The sequence below is a fragment of the Spinacia oleracea genome, chromosome 4 (genome assembly GCF_020520425.1).
Source record: "Spinacia oleracea cultivar Varoflay chromosome 4, BTI_SOV_V1, whole genome shotgun sequence".
NCBI lineage: Eukaryota > Viridiplantae > Streptophyta > Magnoliopsida > Caryophyllales > Amaranthaceae > Spinacia > Spinacia oleracea.
The window spans coordinates 175378938-175399630 of record NC_079490.1 but is presented as its reverse complement, the minus strand read 5'-3'; the positions used below and the strand labels follow the sequence as shown (position 1 = coordinate 175399630).

At 37.6% G+C, this 20693-nt stretch overlaps 2 protein-coding genes across 2 annotated transcripts; one reads left to right on the top strand and one right to left on the bottom strand.

The window, feature by feature from the left end:
• Nucleotides 1-10197: 10197 nt before the first annotated feature.
• On the bottom strand, nucleotides 10198-10863 carry LOC110799928 (uncharacterized). The gene has a single exon (XM_022005208.2). It carries the CDS (start codon nucleotides 10861-10863, stop codon nucleotides 10198-10200), a length of 666 nt encoding a protein of 221 aa, XP_021860900.2.
• A 1825-nt stretch (nucleotides 10864-12688) lies between these two features.
• Nucleotides 12689-19621, top strand: LOC110778432 (L-ascorbate peroxidase 3). The gene is made up of 9 exons (XM_021982989.2): nucleotides 12689-12949; nucleotides 13038-13162; nucleotides 16412-16461; nucleotides 16987-17052; nucleotides 17131-17179; nucleotides 17905-17987; nucleotides 18071-18150; nucleotides 18266-18368; nucleotides 19165-19621. The coding sequence occupies exons 1-9, from the start codon at nucleotides 12837-12839 to the stop codon at nucleotides 19354-19356; spliced, it is 861 nt and encodes a 286-aa protein (XP_021838681.1). The 5' UTR covers nucleotides 12689-12836; the 3' UTR covers nucleotides 19357-19621.
• Nucleotides 19622-20693: the final 1072 nt, after the last annotated feature.

Below are 20693 nucleotides of genomic sequence, written 5' to 3'. Positions count from 1 at the left end.
GTGGTGTCTAGGCTCTTTTGCCTGTGCAATAGCTCCGTTATTATCACAATACAGGGCTATTGGTCCTTTAATGGAGGGGACTACACCAAGTTCTCCTATGAACTTCCTTAGCCATATAGCTTCCTTTGCTGCTTCATGTGCAGCAATGTACTCCGCTTCAGTTGTAGAATCCGCAATGGTGCTTTGCTTAGCACTTTTCCAGCTTACTGCTCCTCCGTTGAGGCAGAAGACAAACCCAGACTGTGATCTGAAATCATCTTTGTCGGTTTGGAAACTTGCGTCCGTATAGCCTTTAACAATTAATTCATCATCTCCACCATAGACCAGGAAGTCATCTTTGTGCCTTTTCAGGTACTTCAGAATGTTCTTGGCAGCAGTCCAATGCGCCTCTCCTGGGTCTGACTGGTATCTGCTCGTAGCACTGAGTGCGTACGCAACATCCGGGCGTGTACATATCATAGCATACATTATTGAACCAATCAATGATGCATATGGAATCCCATTCATTCGTCTACGCTCATCAAGTGTTTTTGGGCACTGAGTCTTGCTTAGAGTCATTCCATGAGACATGGGTAGGTAGCCTCGCTTGGAGTCCGCCATCTTGAACCTATCAAGCACCTTATTGATATAAGTGCTTTGACTAAGTCCAATCATCTTTTTAGATCTATCTCTGTAAATCTTGATGCCCAATATGTACTGTGCTTCTCCTAGATCCTTCATCGAAAAACATTTCCCAAGCCAAATCTTGACAGAGTTCAACATAGGAATGTCATTTCCGATAAGCAATATGTCGTCGACATATAATACTAGGAAAGCAATTTTGCTCCCACTGACCTTCTTGTATACACAAGATTCGTCCGCGTTCTTGATGAAACCAAAGTCACTGACTGCTTCATCAAAACGTATATTCCAGCTCCTGGATGCCTGCTTCAATCCGTAGATTGACTTCTTTAGCTTGCATACCTTTTTAGCATTCTTTGGATCCTCAAAACCTTCAGGCTGTGTCATAAACACAGTTTCTGTTAAAACGCCGTTTAAGAAAGCAGTTTTGACATCCATCTGCCATATTTCGTAATCGTAATATGCAGCGATTGCTAACATTATTCGAATAGACTTTAGCATTGCAACTGGTGAAAAGGTTTCATCGTAATCCACACCGTGGACTTGCCTGTAACCTTTTGCAACCAATCTAGCTTTGAAAACTTCAAGTTTCCCATCCTTGTCCTTTTTCAGTTTGAAAACCCATTTGCTTCCAATGGCTTGGTAGCCATCTGGCAAATCGACCAAATCCCATACTTGGTTTTCAGACATGGAGTCTAATTCAGATTGCATGGCTTCTTGCCATTGCTTGGAGCTAGGGCTCGTCATAGCTTGCTTGTAAGTCGCAGGTTCATCACTTTCAAGTAATAGAACGTCATAGCTCTCGTTCGTCAAAATACCCAAGTACCTTTCCGGTTGAGATCTATATCTTTGCGATCTACGCGGGGTAACATTTCTAGATTGACCATGATTCTCACCGGATTCTTCTAAAGATCTCTGAGTTTCATCCTGAATGTCATCTTGAGCATTCTCTAGAGTTTGTTGTTCGACTCGAATTTCTTCGAGGTCTACTTTTCTCCCACTTGTCATTTTGGAAATGTGATCTTTCTCCAAAAAGACACCATCTCGAGCAACAAACACTTTGTTCTCAGATGTATTGTAGAAGTAATACCCCTTTGTTTCCTTTGGATAGCCCACAAGGATACATTTGTCAGATTTTGGATGAAGTTTGTCTGAAATTAATCGTTTGACGTATACTTCACATCCCCAAATCTTAAGAAAAGACACATTTGGAGGTTTTCCAAACCATAATTCGTATGGAGTCTTTTCGACAGCTTTAGACGGAGCTCTATTTATAGTGAGTGCAGCTGTATTTAGTGCATGTCCCCAAAATTCTAATGGAAGTTCGGCCTGACCCATCATTGACCTGACCATGTCTAGCAAGGTTCTGTTCCTCCGTTCTGACACACCGTTCCATTGTGGTGTTCCAGGAGGAGTCAATTTTGATAGAATTCCACATTCTTTCAGATGGTCATCAAATTCATAGCTCAGATATTCACCGCCTCTATCAGACCGCAGTGCCTTAATCTTCTTGCCTAATTGATTCTCTACTTCACTCTGAAATTCCTTGAATTTGTCAAAGGATTCAGACTTATGCTTCATTAGGTAGACATAACCATACCTACTGAAGTCATCAGTGAAAGTGATAAAGTAGCTGAAACCACCTCTAGCATTTGTACTCATTGGTCCACATACATCTGTATGGATTAAACCCAATAGTTCATTTGCTCTTTCTCCAACTTTAGAGAAAGGTTGCTTTGTCATTTTGCCAAGTAAACATGATTCGCATTTACCATAATCCTCTAAGTCAAATGGTTCTAGAATTCCTTCCCTTTGAAGTCTTTCTAAGCGTTTCAAGTTTATATGGCCTAATCGACAATGCCACAGATAGGTGAGATCTGAATCATCCTTTTTGGCCTTTTTGGTATTTATGTTATATACTTGTTTGTCGTGATCTAATAAATAAAGTCCATTGACTAATCTAGCAGATCCATAAAACATCTCTTTAAAATAAAACGAACAACTATTGTCTTTTATTATAAAGGAAAATCCCTTAGCATCTAAGCAAGAAACTGAAATGATGTTTTTAGTAAGACTTGGAACATGGAAACATTCTTCCAGTTCCAAAACTAGCCCGGAGGGCAACGACAAATAGTAAGTTCCTACAGCTAATGCAGCAATCCGTGCTCCATTTCCCACTCGTAGGTCGACTTCACCCTTGCTTAACTTTCTACTTCTTCTTAGTCCCTGTGGATTGGAACATAAGTGTGAGCCACAACCTGTATCTAATACCCAAGAAGTTGAATTAGCAAGTATACAGTCTATAACGAAAATACCTGAAGATGGAACGACTGTTCCGTTCTTCTGATCTTCCTTTAGCTTCAAGCAATCTCTCTTCCAATGCCCCTTCTTCTTGCAGTAGAAGCATTCGGATTCAGAAGTGGGTTGACTGACCTTCCTCTTTGCAGATTTGGCGCCAGTTTGCTTAGTTGGGCTGGCCTTGTTGCCACCTTTCTTAGCATTCCTCTTCTTTCCAGATTTCTTGAACTTGCCCCCACGCACCATAAGCACATCCTGCTTATCACTTTTGAGCGTCTTTTCAGCGGTCTTCAGCATACCGTGAAGCTCAGTGAGCGTTTTGTCCAGACTATTCATACTGTAGTTCAGTTTGAACTGATCATACCCGCTATGAAGAGAATGGAGGATGGTGTCTATAGCCATTTCCTGAGAAAATTGCTGATCCAGCCGACTCATATTCTCAATGAGTCCAATCATTTTGAGAACATGTGGACTTACGGGCTCGCCTTTCTTAAGCTTGGTCTCAAGAATTTGCCTATGAGTCTCGAATCTTTCGACTCGAGCCAGATCTTGGAACATGTTCTTCAACTCACTGATGATTGTGAAAGCATCTGAGTTGATGAACGTTTTCTGCAGATCCGCACTCATGGTGGCGAGCATTAGACATTTCACATCCTTGTTGGCATCAATCCAACGATTGAGGGCTGCTTGAGTGACCCCGTCGCCTGGGGCTTCGGGCATCGCCTCATCTAGGACATACTCCTTTTCTTCCTGCATAAGAACTATTTGCAAGTTCCTTTGCCAGTCAAGGAAGTTTTTCCCGTTCAACTTCTCCTTTTCGAGAATTGATCGAATGTTGAATGAATTGTTGTTTGCCATATTAAAAACTACAATTGAAAAGAATAAACAAATAAATAACCATTCACAGTTTCTCTTAATAAACTTAAATTCTAGCATACATGCATCATTCAATGTTTATTAAGCATTTTATTCAAGTTATGTGTTCCGGCAGGTGTGAATAAAATGATTCCAAGATCCTAAAATCATTGAAGAACTAAGCACAGTTTGTCGACTTAATCCTAGAACATCTTAGGTAAGCAAAAGCCTTTTGCTAATAGTCTAGAAACTATTCTTGGTTGATAGGTACGTCTAAGAACTTATTAGGTAAACCTATCGAATTTGCCACGACATAAAAGGACTCCTTACTTATATCGTTGAGTTTCACCAAAACTAACATGTACTCACAATTATTTGTGTACCTTGCCCCTTTAGGACCAATAAGTAACACCTCGCTGAGCGAAAACTATTACTAGATTGATGTAAAGGATATCCAAGCAAGTGTATATTTTGGCATGGCACCTTATAACTCAATTTTTAAGTTTGGAACTTAAGGCTCTTACTATGTTGGTTAGATTTTAAGTGAACTAAAATCCTTAATCATGCAACATAATCAAGCTTTTGATCTCATGCAATTTAAGACATATTTAAAGCAATAAATAACTTAAAACATGCATAAGATATTTGTGATCTAGTATGGCCCGACTTCATCTTGAAGCTTTGACTTCAAAGTCCGTCTTGAAAATCTCCGTGGGAGGCACCATTTTCTTCAAATAGGATAAGCTATAACTAATTACAACTATTTGATGGTTCGCAGACCATATTTGAATTGAAAAATAACTTTGGTACTTTAGACCAATTACATTCAAATTAATGGTACGCAGACCATATTTTCTATCCTATTTGGGCCATACTAGTCACTTCATAACCTGCAAAACAGTACATATACAATATATACCATTCACCCATTCATTATCATGAATGGCCCACATAGCTGGTTAGTAAAACACATTATGCATCACGTAAACATTTGCAGCAATTAATCAAGGGCACCAATAATCTACCAATTATTCAGTCCTTATTAATTCTAATCGAGTTGTTTTAACCTTAAGGATTTGTAGACCTAATCAAGAGTTTATGACTAAAAAGCGCTCCCACTCAAACCAATAAATTCATATGCTTTACTAATTTTAATCATAAAATTGTATTTCTAGTCTAACCGGAAACATACAAATTTAATTAAAATTTAAAGCTCATATAAATTTATAATTGAATCCAAAAATTTAATTTAATTTCAGTCGTATTTAAATTAATTCATGATTTTAATTTTAGTAAAATAATTAGAATAAATTCCATTTATTATAATTATAATATTCAAAATTAAAATCCAAGAAAATAATTCAAATTATTAATTTTAAAATTAATTAAAATTACGTGAACTGAAATTTTCAAATTAAACATTCAAAACGATCTAATCGTAACGCAAACACCCTATGCGTTGCACGCCCATGGGCCGTACGCACACAGCCATTGCTGGCCATGTGCGCGCAGCCCATGCGCTCGTCGCATAGCTGCTGCTGTCTCATCGCAAGCCTCCGCACAGCGCCCCATCGCACGCGAGCTATCGCTCGCAGTGCGCGCGCGAGATCGCTCGCTGGGCGCGCTGGCTCGCTCGCTGTGCGCGCGAGCCATCGCTCGCTGGGGCGCGACATCGCTCGCTGGGCGAGCGAGCCATCGCTCGCTGGCGCGAGCCATCGCTCGCTGGTGCGCGACATCGCTCGCTGGGCGAGCGACATCGCGCGCTGCGCGCGCGAGCAGTGCTTGGCGCAGCGCTCGTGGCACGCGAGCTTGCGCTCGCTGCGCGCGAGGCTGCGCGCACTTGTGCGAGGCAGCGCGCGTTGTGGCGCAGCTCGCTTGCTGCCCACACGCGACTGCCTTGGCTCGCCCTTCGCCCATGCCCATTCGTTCATTGCTCGTGGCGCACGACACAAGGCAGGGCTGCTGCCTTGTGCTCGTGCACTACGCCCTTGCTCATTGCATTCGTGCCGCACGGGCGACGAGCTCCCTTGCTCGTCGTCGCATGCCCGCATTATACAACACCCCTTAAGGGTAACACGAAGCGTCCATTGCTTCGTGCGTGCGAGTTATTTGAACGAATCGCATAAAAATTTAAAATTTATATTTAAAATTAATGACAAATTAATAAATAATATTAATCTCATAATTTTAGGGCGAAAAAATCGAAAATTTATTATCCAATTGATTTCCGATTGATATGGATTCAAGTCTAGGTCATAAAAATTTAAAATTTATCGTAAATTTACAATTTTTATGGTGGTTTTTAATCATAGGTTTCTAATTAAATTACAATTAATTATGAAAATCAAATTAATTCTAAATTATTCTAATTTTCAACAAATTAATCATAATTACAAATTAGATTGCATAATTAACAAGACTAGGCATTCAAACTTGTTAAACATATGCAGTAGGTCAATCAAAAATTCAAGATTTATCAACAGGAATCGCAAATATTTAATTTAACATCTTAAATTTACGAAATTTTGCATTCGAAAAACTAAAACCTTCGAAAAGTCATAGTTAGGCTTCGAATTTGAGAATTCTGGGTTCGGCAGAAAAATACTTTTTTTGTCAAAATTTTAGAATGCCTTTTACATGCGGAATTGACACAAAAATCACTCAATTCGGATGAGTAATGAAGAAACTGCCGAAAAACTGCGTACATATAATTAAATAAACGCAATTTGCAATTAATTAACAATTACGAAAATTAATCACCCCTTTTAATTCTTGCAAATTTGTAATATTTAACCATGTTCATGCAATTTAGATTATGAAAATAATAAGGGGCTCGTGATACCACTGTTAGGTTATGATACATATGACATTTACATAGATCATGCGGAAACAACCATTAACCCAGGAAACATATTATTTACACATAATCATATAGCATAATTAGATGCATACTCTTTGTTGCGTGCCTTCCCTAGCTGCGCCCGAACCGAACAAGAACAAGTCTTTTAGGACTCCAAGTGTCGTCCCTCCGTAGATAGTCCACAGCACGTCCGGATCCGCCTTAAGATTGACCAACTAGAATCGCCCTTAAGGTACTAGAAAATTCGGCACTTTTATGAGCAAGATGTGTTTTAATTTTCTCTCAAAAAACTCACTTTTGAATACTTTGAAACTTGTGTATAAATTATGACCCCTAGGCCTTTATTTATAGAGTTATGGAAAAGGAATCGTAATCCTAGTAGGATGCGAATTAATTGGAATTAGAATCCTACATGAATTCTATTTAATTAATTTATCCAATTAGGAATAGACATTTAATCATACACTGACTCTTGCAGATTCAGGAATCACGCATGAGCACAAACTCACACACACACGGCAGCCACAAGGGCTGCCCATGCGTGCGAGCAGCAGCCCGCGCAGCACGGCCCACGCAGCCGTGGCCTCTTGGCGCGCGCTGGGCCTGCCTTGCGGTAGGCCTGGCCGCTGCCTTGGCTGGGCTTTGTGGCGCGCATGCTTGCTGGGCGATGGCCCCGGCTTCGTGCTGGGCCTTCGTCCGGCAAGCCTCGTCCGATGCTAATTCGTACGATACGCTTCCGATTAAATTTCCATTTCCGGAATCTATTTCCGATACGAACAATATTTAATATTTCCGATTCCGGAATTAATTTCCGTTTCGAACAAATATTTAATATTTCCGTTTCCGGAATTATTTTCCGATTCCGGCAATATTTCCGATTCTGACAATATTTCCGTTTCCGGTAATATTTCCGATTCTGGTAATATTTCCATTTCCAATAATATTTTCCGATACGTACCATGTTTCCGTTTCCGGCAACATCTACGACTTGGATAATATTCATATTTCCGATACGATCCATATTTCCGTTTCCGGCAATATCATCGTTTCCGGAGTATTCATTTCTTGCCTGTGACGATCTCAGCTCCCACTGAAACCAAGATCCGTCGGTTCCGAATATTCATAGATGGGGTATTTAATGCCATTAAATACTTGATCCGTTTACGTACTATTTGTGTGACCCTACGGGTTCAGTCAAGAGTAAGCTGTGGATTAATATCATTAATTCCACTTGAACTGAAGCGGCCTCTAGCTAGGCATTCAGCTCACTTGATCTCACTGAATTATTAACTTGTTAATTAATACTGAACCGCATTTATTAGACTTAACATAGAATGCATACTTGGACCAAGGGCATTATTTCCTTCATGATCAGTCTTGCTGCCTCCAGAAATTTGGATTTATTTCAACTGGATATCAACAATGCCTTTCTTCATGGCAGTCTTGATGAAGAGGTGTATATGAAAGTTCCTGAAGGCCTTTCAGCTCCACCTGGTCATGTCTGTAAGCTCAACAAATCTCTATATGGCCTAAAGCAAGCATCTAGACAGTGGTTTGCAAGACTTCTTAATAAGTTGAGATCTCAAGGGTATAATCAGTCAAAAAATGATTACTCATTTGTTTGTCAAAAGAGATTCTACTGATATTACTATTGTTGTTGTTTATGTTGATGACATAATCATCACAGGGTCCAATGTTGCTACCATTTCAGCTCTTAAGGACCATTTACATCAAACATTCAGCATTAAGGATCTAAGTCTTCTAAATTTCTTTCTTGGTATTGAAGTGAGTAAAACTGCTGATGGTTACATTCTCACTTAGAAGAAATATACCAAAGAGCTTATTCTTGACTGTGAACTTGATGTTACAAAACCTGCTGTCACTCCTTTTCCTCTCAATCTCAAACTCACTACAGAAGGTGATCCTTATCCTAATGTTGAGCTGTACAGATGCTATGTTGGAAAACTGAATTTCCTCACTCACACCAGACCTGATATCTCATTTGCCGTCCAATCTTTGAGCCAATTCATGCACTCACCTATTGTGCAACATGTTGAACCTCTTACTCATACCCTTAGATACATCAACAGTACTGCAGGCCAAGGAATTTTATTAAAAGATACTGATCAGCTTACTCTACAGGATTTTTCTGACTCAGATTGGGATGCTTGTCCAACAACAAGGAGATCATTCACTGGCTATGTTCTACTTTTAGGGAACTCTCCAATCAGCTGGAAATCCAAGAAACAGTCTACAATTTCTAAAAGTTCTTCTGACGCTGAATACAGAGCTATGTCTCAAGCTGCTGCAGAAGTAACATGGGTGGTTCGTTTACTAGAAGAACTTGGTGTTTCCAATCTCAAACCTATTGAACTCCACTGTGATAACCAATCAGCAATTCATATTGCAACTAATCCCATTTTTCATGAGAGAACTAAACACATTGAAGTGGATTGCCACTTCACTAGGGACAAGGTTCTAAAGGGTTTACTTCAACTCAGTTTTCTCCCAACTCATAACCAACTTGCAGACATTTTTACCAAAATTCTACCTAGTGCTCAACACAAAAATCTATCTTCCAAACTTGGCATGATCAATGTTTTCCCATGCAAAGTTTGAGGGGGGGGGGGGGGGGGGGTATTGGTTTACATCATGCTGACAGGAATGCAATCAGCAACTACACAAACAGCACAAGTGCAACTTAAGACAACTGCGTGCATGCTACCGTTTCTAGAAGAATCACAGATTCACAGCTCAACCAACTCTCCTACATTTCAGCCTGTTAGAGAATCTGTTAGTCAGCTAGAATGTAATGATTAGTTGATGATTAGCTGATGACAACAATAAGCTGAGGTGTACAAATAACTTATGATGATTGGCTTAGACACATCATCTCATTTAATGTATAAATAGCCTTGTAAGGACTACAACTTATTATTACAATCAATAAGAAATTTCCTCTCTACTATCATTCTTTTTCTCTTTACTTAGTTTAATCTAGAGCAGAAGTTCATCCAAATTGGCAAACTCCGTCAAAGGGACTTATGAGGAGAGGGTTGATAGAGAATAACTACTGTGTTTTTTGTAATCAGGAAGAAGAAACTGAACAACACTTGTTTAGAGATTGCTGGTTGGTAGACCACGTTCAGAAGGCGTGCCAATTGGGTATCAATACTAGTAATGCTAGAAACATACCAATTTCAGACTGGATTAAGAATTTTCTGATTTTTCTATGGAAGGAGGACAAGCATTATCTGTATCAGTGTTTTTGTGGCTGTACTTTGGGGATTCTGGATCCACGGAAATGGTGTTGTATTTAGAAGATGCAACCCTAACCCAAGATTAGTTTCTACTTACTTTCCTTTTTGCTTTAATGATTGTTTATAGAGCTCCACCAAGTGTTTTGGTGTACGACATGTACGAGACCAATGACCTTTTCCTCAACATCGGTTACATGCATTGGTCACATTCTCATTTTTATCTTTCTCTTGTTTGTTACCATCTTTTTTGTCCCACTTCTGGTGGGAGTACGAGTTTTTGAAGGAACCACCACGACCTCGACCCTATCCGTATCCACGCCCACGTCCTCGACCATATCCTCGACCACAATTGCTGGTATGATATTTTTCATTCCCATTATGGGATGTCACATTCACTTCAGGGAATGGAATAGAACCGGTTGGACGTGATTCATGAGTTTTCATCAATAGCTCGTTATTTTTCTCAGCCACTAGGAGACAAGATATAAGTTCAAAATATTTCTTAAATCCCTTTTCACGGTACTGTTTCTGCAGGACAACGTTATTTGCGTGAAAGGTAGAGTATGTTTTCTCTATCATTTCTACATCAGTGATTTTCTCTCCACATAATTTCAATTGTGTAGTAATTCTGAACATAGCTGCGTTATATTCACTTACAGACTTAAAGTCTTGTAGTCTTAAATGTAACCAGTCATATCGAACTTTAGGTAATGTTACAGTTTTCTGGTGGTCATACCTCTCCTTTAGGTTACTCCAAAGGACTTGTGGATCTTTTACAGTTAAGTGCTCAATCTTAAGGCCCTCATGGAGGTGATGGCGAAGAAATATCATAGTTTTAGCTTTGTTTTGACTTGTTGTATCACCAAGGTCTTTTGCATCTAGATGAATTTCAGCATCTAACACCCAAGACAAATAGTTCTTTCCATGAATATCAAGGGCCGCAAATTCAAGGTTTGTAAGATTTGGCATAGTTCACACTATAAGTGAATATTTCAAATTAGGACTTAGATAATAAACATATACATACATATCAAGTTGTAATTCAATACCATAGTTCAAAAGAACTCATACATATAATTATTTAAGGCAATACCAAAGATAGAGGTTTTCATATGAAATTAAGTCCAACAAAAGACAAAAGTGCAATATCCAATATGCAACCATAATACGAAGTATATAGAAATTACCACAGATTATTAATATCACAGGTTTTGTAATAGTCTCGAAATGTAGACTATTAATACGAATCAATCACTTTACCGCATAAAGCATATTGCTAAATAATTCAGATTTGCGGCGGAACATTGTGATATACTTCAACTTGCAGGATAAAGGACCATTCATACCAAAATATGAGCAAACCAAAAAAAAACAAAAACAACGAGCGCAATTATTTTGTGCGGCTAAGCATAAGATGAAGAAATAGTCATACTCCAATCGCATAAACCATTCGTATCCAATATTGCAATTTCCAAAAAGTAAAAAAAAAAAAAAAAAAAACAACCAGACAAATATTCCAATTAAACCTGGCAAATGGATCGTTTGGATCGGGTTTGGATCGGACCAGGTCATTTTGGGTCACTTTCACTTCGGATCGGCTTCGGGTATGGGTCTTGTCCATTCGAGTTTCGGGTTTAATTCGGTTTTTCGATGGTCGGATCGGGTCTGATTTGGGTCAAAATTTCGAGATCGGGGTTGTGATGTATGTGTTGACTTGACGCGATCTTCTCCTTTGACACAATCTGGGTTGTCTGGCTTTGTCCCGGGTGGGGTTGTGTCTGATGTAGCTATTCGGAAGCGGGTCAAGTACGAAGCACGATGCCGGACAATTGGTTATGCCTTTCTTCCGTCCTCTTTCTCCTCGTTGGGGGGAGCTGGATAAGGATGTTGTTGTGTTGCTGAAGCGGGTTCAGAAGTTCTCTAGGACTCAGGACATTGGGGCCCATGCTGTTGCTCATATTTGTACCAGGATAGGCTTTGCTATAGCCAGAGGAGTGGGGTCTCAGATTGTATCTCGGCTTCTCACTAATTTTTTGTAAAATGATTGACTTTGTTAGCATTTGATTTACAATAATAATAATAATAATAATAATAATAATAATAATAATAATAATAATAATACTTGTGTTATTTAGTTTGAACTAATGATAAATTTGAGTTGTTATTCGGTACGGATCGGTTTCGGTTTGATTCAAAATTTCCAGTTATTTTCGGTAGGGGTTACTTCGGTTTCTGATGAAACTTGGTACGGGTTAATTCAGCTCGGGCCAATTCGGTTATCGAATCATTTCGGGTTAAAATCGATTTCGGATCGGTTTCAGTTTCGGTTCGGGTAAATTTGGGTTTCAGATAGATTTTGGGTCAAAATTGGATCGGATCATTCAGATCGGGTCAGTTTTGCCAGGTCTAATTCCAATCATATAGCCGCAAGTACACCACTTATTATTCTCAAATTTCAATAATAAGATTAGCGAGTATTATACCTGAACGATGGATGTCTTCCTTTGTTTCTCCTGTGCTCAGTCGGCTAGGGTTGGTGTTGATAACGTGTTGTGAATAAGTAGGAGAGATAAGAGAGAGAATAGCAGTGTGTGTATTTTTTCATATAGTACCGGGTATATATAAGATACAATAGTTAGAGTCTTACTGAACCCTAGAATATTTTAGAAATACTGATGGGCATATAATGGACATCTATATTATATTTCATAACAATGAATAAGTTATTGATCTTATTTTAGGCATGATCCATAATAAATTTAGTGTAGACTCTGACTCATTTAAGAATTGGTGTTCGCATTATCCGAGAACCCTGAGAGCCCATTCCTCAGGGGTTTATCAACAACTAAAAAGGATCACCAATTACCAATAGTTTCTATTTCAGCAGCTCTGCCAATATCTGCTCTCAGGCCAGGACACAGTAACCAGTGAAGCCCCAATCAATGGCGATGCCGGTCGTCAACACAGAATACCTCAAGGAAATCGACAAAGCTCGTCGCGATCTTCGCGCTCTCATCTCTAATCGCAATTGCGCTCCTCTCATGCTCCGCCTCGCGTAACTCCCTCTCTCTCCATTGACTTCTTCAGTCTTCTCTGAACTCCATTACTTTCTCGCTAACTTCGATTTATGTTTCTCTCTCTAGGTGGCATGATGCAGGGACTTATTGCGCGAAGACGAAGACCGGCGGCCCTAATGCTTCAATTCGGAACGAGGAAGAGTGCGCTCATGGTGCCAATAATGGTTTGAAGAAAGCTATTGATTGGTGTGGTATGGAATTTCTGTTGTTGTCGTTCATTTTCTTTTATGTTTTGTCAATTAGTTTCCGTAGTTTTGGTCGAATGATGTGGAAAACTGTATAGATAACTGGAATATGAGTATATAGATTAATTATTACATCCATCAGTAAATAGAATTTCACTAATCACTAATTTTTTCCTCAATCTCTTGATTTTGGGGTTCGGAAAACATATATTGTTGAAATATTAATCTAGAAAATTCTAGATAATATGATTGTAAAAATCGAGTGGTGAGTGTGTAGAAAAATCTAGCTAAAATAAAATAATGTCTAGAATTTACTTAAGAAATATCTAGTTAAGAAGAATCTAGATAAATGACAAGTATAGAAAAATCTAGCCCTTACAAAATATGAAGGGTGAGAAGTGAGCTAATTAAGTGAGCTAATTGAGAGAGCTCCTACAAAATACGAAGGGTAGAACACAATATTGTTGTACAATTCTTATTAATGTAATCAATGATATAAATACAATTTTGATATATTATTAAGGTCTATCAAAACTTCCGCGTGCGTCCAACATCTGTTTGTTATACTAGGTTTTGCTTTTTTTTGTTTATTGTTCTTGAATGCTTTCGGATTAGAATGTCATAATTTTACATGCTTGAAAACCTAATCCTTGTCAAATTGTCGGATGTCTCATGGTGTTCACTCTACATTCTTTAGTTGTGATAGTGGAATGTCAGTTTGTCATCATCTATTGCAAGTAGTAAATGTTTTTAACTAAGTAAAGATGCATTCGATCATGTATTCGTGGTGCAGAATTAATTTGGGAAGTGGTTGAGTGTTATAACTTATCCAAAAATCATTCTGTTCTAAATATGTGAGGTGTAATTGGCAGGTGAAGTGTAGGGTTTAGTGGAACTATCTATTACTATATACTAAAAGAGACACCAGGAATGACACGTGTCAATTCCTGATACGATTTTTCCCGCCAAAAACCCTTTTCTAAAAAAAATATACCTACTTTATTCTATTGTTATTTTCTCTGCTTTTGTATAAATGTTTGTAAATAGAAAAAATTATAAGATTATTAAATATGGCATTATTAGACAATTTTGGTAATATTTAGTCAGATCGTCTTATCAATAATAGAAAACATTATTACTCAATATTTTGTTCATATTAAGCATATCAAATATTTATTTTGGTCAAATCATCATATTGAATATATAAAATATACAATACGTAATAGAGCGGAAATTGTGAATTGTATGATAAAATGAGTACGTTTGAGATTTATTAATTGCGGAATAGATTTAACGTATAAATATTTCAGTTAAAAAAGATGACCAATTATAATTTTCAAATAACCGTGCGTGCACGGGACCTAGTCTAGTTATTAGTATGTATAAAACCATACTACCAAAGTACCCATGAGCCCTCCTGAATCCTGATTCTTGGAAAACTTGTGAACTCCCACATGCACGGGGAAACACCCGATAGACCATTTTTTTTTTATGAATTGTGCAAGTAGCTGGTCAAGAAATTCGTAGATATGACACTATGGCTTAGATAAACAGAATAATGTGATAAAATTATGTTTCCTGAGAGTAATAAAATAGTGAAGATTTCCATAAATAGAAGTGTAACATTTAAAAAGAAACGGGCGATTAGGCTAGTGTAACACTTAAAAAACCGGAGGGAATACTTTTTTCTTATCGTGGCGTTGTGAAAAGTAGCCTAACCAGCTGAGGAAAGTCACCTCACCTCTGGGTACAAAATTAAATAGCGGCCTTAGAGTAGTAATTTTGTGGAGGACTAAGACGTTGTATAACGTCGACGTAGTACCAAAAGCGAGATGGATATTATGTACTAGAAATATTACCAGTGCTGTGGTTTTTAACAATTGGTGGTAGGGTTGCTTGAATATATTGGATGGCTTGGAATGGTTGCTTATAACTGAAAGTGTTCAAGCTTGGAAGAAGCTTTTTATTTTATTTTTTTATTTTTGTTCTTCTCCTACCCTTTTCCCAAGTTTTATTGGCCTTGAGTAGTTGAGCACTTGAGCTTGGGTTTGAGACATCTGAGGGTTTTGAAGAAGGTTTGGGGACGGTGGAATTTGGGGTTGTACTAGATCCTAATAGTAAATGTGATGTAAATTGTGATTATTGAATACTTATGTGAACAAGCTTTTTCAAAGGTTCATGCCTTAAATGCTGACAAACTAAATTTAGCAAGAACTTGAATGTTGTATTTTTTAGTTGCAACTTTTATTAAGCTTCTCGATTCAACTTTTTCTTCCCCTTTAGCATTTACTAGCAACTAGTAGCAAGCATTTGCATGTGTCTTTTTTTGAGGGAAAATCAAGTATTTGTATGTTGATTTAGTTAATTGCGACTTCCTTTAAGCTTTACAGTTGCTATTAAAAATTCATTTTACTTTCCTTTTTGCATTTGCATTTGCATTTGCTAGAGGGGTGTACAAATGATATTAATTTGGGGGCTGAAGTTAGCCAGATTGCTTGGTTACTCATAATGTCATCAACATGAAAACCTTCTGTGACATTTAAGATATGTTGTTCTCCAAGTACAAATCCACTTCCCTACACGAAAGAGTGTTAATTTCAAGTTACTAAAGGCATGATAACTTTTCTCGCTTCTGCCTGGTGAAGTATATCTCTGAGAAATTACCTTTATTTAAACAGCCAGGTGGATGGAGATGGCTATGGTCTCTCGACTCTTCCCTCTTCTCCAGTTTTATGTATCATTTTCTTTATATATAGAATATAGGCCTCTTCAATTCATGAAGACACTTAATATTTCACTCTTGTATCCTGATTTTTCCTTGCTGCTTAGTCCTGTGTTTTTATACATATTTGTTGACATGCTCTATTTTATGTAAATGCGCAGAACTCTAATAGTTCCTTATATGTACAACCACATTAAGGATTCCTCTCCAATATATCCTCCATGGTCCTTCCAAAAAATAATATTTTTTTGCAGTCTTTTACTCATGAGGGCCTTAGGAGTTAGGGGTGAGGGCATAAGGCTGCACTTCTGCATACATTTGAATCTCCCAAGATCTTGTTTCAGTGAAATCAGGGTCGACACTAGATGGTTTATTGTCGTTGTGGTTTACCTAGCATTTTGCTTGTTTTGCGTGCTGTCCTATCTTTATCTTCTTATTGCGTGTTGTCCTATCTTTATTTTCTTATTAGTCTAGTTTTTATCTCTTCAATATATCTCAATGATTTTTTTCCCCTTTCTTTTGCTCAATTTCAGAGGAGGTGAAGTCTAAACACCCAAAGATTACATATGCAGACCTCTATCAGGTGATTATACGTTTACTTTTGTAGAAACATTTTAAAAGTTAAAAGAATGTACTGTGCTATTTTTGCCTCACTGGTCAGATCATCAGTGAAGCAGTAGGATATTAAAACATATGTTTAGAGACTATAGACTACAGAGATTTTGGTGCAATGAAATTGGTATCACAGTCAAACCAATCATATATTTCCCTTCATCTTTAAATAATAGTCATATCTTCCTAACAATCCACAATTAAGTACATAGTACTGTTTTGCTTGGATCATTCCAATACTCTCCCCATTACTCAATAAAAGCAATGGTATAATGGTAAAACCAACGAAAAACCAATATTATTTTAGTATTTTAAGATATGGGACAATTTCTCTGAACATCCTAAAATGGTATATGCGACCATTACTTCTGGATGGAATGAGTATATGACTACATACCATTTAATTGACTATGGAATAGAATGCATGTTCTATACAATATCTTGTGGTGGATGACTAGTAGAATTTAATATTTTAATGTTTTCTTTTTCTTTGCAGCTTGCTGGTGTTGTTGCAGTTGAGGTCACTGGAGGACCTACTGTTGACTTTGTTCCTGGGAGAAAGGTATGTATTTTGGAATTAAAAGCAGAACCAGTTATAGGATGGGTTTGGCATGCTAAGATCTTCATTACTTCAATTCAGGACTCAAATGCGTGTCCCAAGGAAGGGCGACTTCCAGATGCTAAACAAGGTTTGAAGAAAGTTCTGTCAGTTGTGTGTGTTGGGTTTCTATTGTTAAGAATGCATCTAGAGTGATGTGATGTTCATAGTCTGTGTGAATGATAAACGAAGTATAGAAATCTAGAATTAGTATTAATGGGAAGGCATAGCTTTTCTTTTGAGAGTATCCAGTATCATCATATGCTCCTCTTTTGAGAGTAGTGTGACAGCATTGCATTCTTCTTTTTGGCTTAAATGTACTAGAAACACTAAGAATAAGATGTAAGTTTGTTACTGTCTTGAGAAGGACCCCATTTTCACTGGCCTGGATAGAACATTCTGTTAGTGGGTAGTAATGGCCTAATGGGGGGTTGATCATGTGTTTCTTTTCTAATCTTGAAGAAAATGTCAAGACTAGGATCTTAAGCAACTTGTTATCCACCATTTACTTTTTTTACTTATTTTAGGTAAAATAATATACAGGAACATTTTCAAACAATTTGGATTGTTGAAAGTGGTTGAAACTGTGTCCATGACCTTGTTAGTGCTTCAAGTTGTTCCGCTCCTCATTGAGGCTGTTGAAAATTGCAGAAGTACTGTTCTTTGTTATTAGCTTGAAAAATCTTATTGAAAAAACATGATATGTACGCCATATGTTTTAAGAAAGTCACAATTCTCGTTGCTACTTAAATTTTCATCTGAATCTGTTTTCCTCATTGGGTGATGGTCCAATTTGTTGATGATATTTTATTATAGGTGCACCACATCTGAGGGACATATTTTACAGGATGGGTCTCACTGACAAAGACATCGTAGCACTGTCAGGGGGTCATACCCTGGTAATACTTTTGCTAGCTTTATTACTATTTCATTGCCAACAGTGATATGTACTTGAACTTTGGCTTTGCTCTTGGTGATGTAGGGAAGGGCACATCCAGAGAGATCAGGCTTTGATGGCCCATGGACCCAGGAGCCACTCAAGTTTGATAATTCCTATTTTGTGTAAGAGATGTTTTGTAATGTCTTCCCAATTAGGGAGAAGTTAGGCTGTTTGTCAAGTCTCTTCTGTACTCATAACAAAGGGTAATGCCATTTAATATCTCGATCTGCTTACCAGGGAACTCTTGAAAGGAGAATCAGAAGGACTGTTGCAACTTCCTACTGATAAAACTTTGGTGGAGGACCCTGCATTTCGCCCTTTCGTGGAACTGTATGCTAAGGTATCTAATTTGACATTTGAGTGCTAAAGCTTTTTACTAGTTTAGCTGCTTGTGTATGATTGATTCAAAAGAGGTTACATGGAACTCACTGTAACTGTCGAGGGCTTTCTACAGTGGATGTATTCTGTCTGGAAATTCTGGATTATTCAATGCTTGTTGACCTTAAATGTTTGGTAAGGTACTCACTGATTGAAAAAGACAAAATAAATTGCTTTATTTTAAATTGTTCATTGTTTTGAACTCTGCTTTGTGATGAAAAGTCTTGAATTAGGATTCCGCAAACATCCTTAAGAATGATAGATCAATTAAGCTTTGTCTTCAAACTGTTTTGACTGCTTGTTTGGGACATGGGTTGCTGACTTGCTGCAAATGCAATTTGTAGTACTGGCAAAAAAAAAATTCCATTGTTTTACTTTTTTCTGAAAATGTGATGGCTGAAAAGCCATCTATTCCCTATTTCTTCTATTATTTCAGCTACCGTGCTACTGTCTTTTCTTTTCTTTTTTTTTCACAGCCTGCCGTGCTAGGTGCTACTGTGTTACTCTGTATTTACTGCCAATGCTAGATCAAATGATTCTTGATGTATACTGTGGCAAGTGAAACAAATATGAAGTATTCAAGTTTCAACCTCCTCCTATTAGATTATTTGCATAAGACTGTAGGCTGTCTTATTATTTGATTGGATCAATTACTTCTGAGCTGATTAGTCTGATTTTGTTACCTTTTTTTAATTGTAAAATTGTAAAGTGGGCTCAATTTCTTAGAGATCATAATCACCCTTTCTTGGTTGTCTCAGGATGAGGATGTCTTCTTCCGTGACTATGCTGTCTCACACAAGAAACTTTCGGAATTAGGATTTACTCCAAGCGGAGGCAAGTCAAGCTGCAAAGACAGCACTATACTGGCTCAGAGTGCAGTCGGAGTTTTAGTTACTGCAGCAGTGGTCATTTGTAGCTACATCTATGAAGTCCGCAAACGCTCAAAGTGAAGAGATTACACAAGTAACGTCATTCATATCCATTACATACCGTCTGTATAATAAACTAGTAACATCATATATCTGAGATTCATCCTCCTCATACTATCTCCTACATCTAGGTATATATGTCACTATCATTATCAAGTATCAACTAACTTTCTATCTCGAATTTAAGTGGTTGTTTCAACTTGCTAGAAACCAGGAGTGGATCAGAATGGTACGAACTATGAAGAGCCAAATAAGTTTTACTAATATGAATATTTTCATTTGTTCATTTTTAAACTTAAACCGAAGAATTATTGTACACGCCCTTGAAACCTCGATCTAGTTTTAGTATGGTCCCCCCCATGCCCTGAAACCTCGATGTAGTTTTAGTGTATATAAAAGTTGCTTTTAGTATGATTTAGGTGAATGATTAGAAGATGCTTAATAGATGATTAAAGGCTATTATTGGTAGCCTAAAGTTGAAAGTTGGACTCAAAGATGAGTGAGATCCAGATCTCATGTGGATGTCCTTATCAGTTTCAGTTATAATACAATCAAGTTTTAATTGATAAGGAATTAGTGTTTAGTTTGAAGAAGTCACGTAGAAGCTTTATTTTTCTTTTTCTTTTTCTTTTTCTTTTTCCTTTTCTTTTTATCTTTTGTTTAATCTTTGATTCATGTGGGTCATTAGGTGCAGAAAAACCTGATTACTCCAACAAGTTTTCTGGTGTCTCACATGGGGGAAAGGACAACCTAAAAATTATGTTAGGTAGATGTTTAGTAGAAAAAGATTTCTTTCTTTTTTTCTTAAATATAAAAACTTAATTTCGTTTAATAATCTCTCTCCTATGACTCATCTTGCCTACGCACATGACACCCACGTGTTGCTGAGCTGGCTGTCACCAAATTATCAATAACTTGTTGGTAGGACGTTCACATTCTTTTCTATTGGGTTTTGGGGTTGTGTTGTGTGTTGTCCTACTTAGATTGTCACTTGCATCTTTTTTTTTTTTTTTTTTACCTACTAATAATACTCTCCTTAAATCAAATATCCTATTCTCCACAAACCTCCCATCTTCATGGAATTTCTAGGATCTACTCACTCATTTTGGCGTTTATCGATTAAACTTTACTTTTACTATTACCTACGTAGATTTTATTACTACGTACTACGTAGATTTTATTGCTAACTCTTCGTGTTTGATTAGGCTCCAGGAATCGTCGGGAAAAAAATCGTATAGGTCATCGTGTTCAACTTAGCCTGAGAGTCTCAACTCTTGTCAAATGCTAATGATAGTTTTACATAAATAACATGTACTTACTCCTTTTCATTGATGATTTTTTTTTTCAAAAACGTTTAT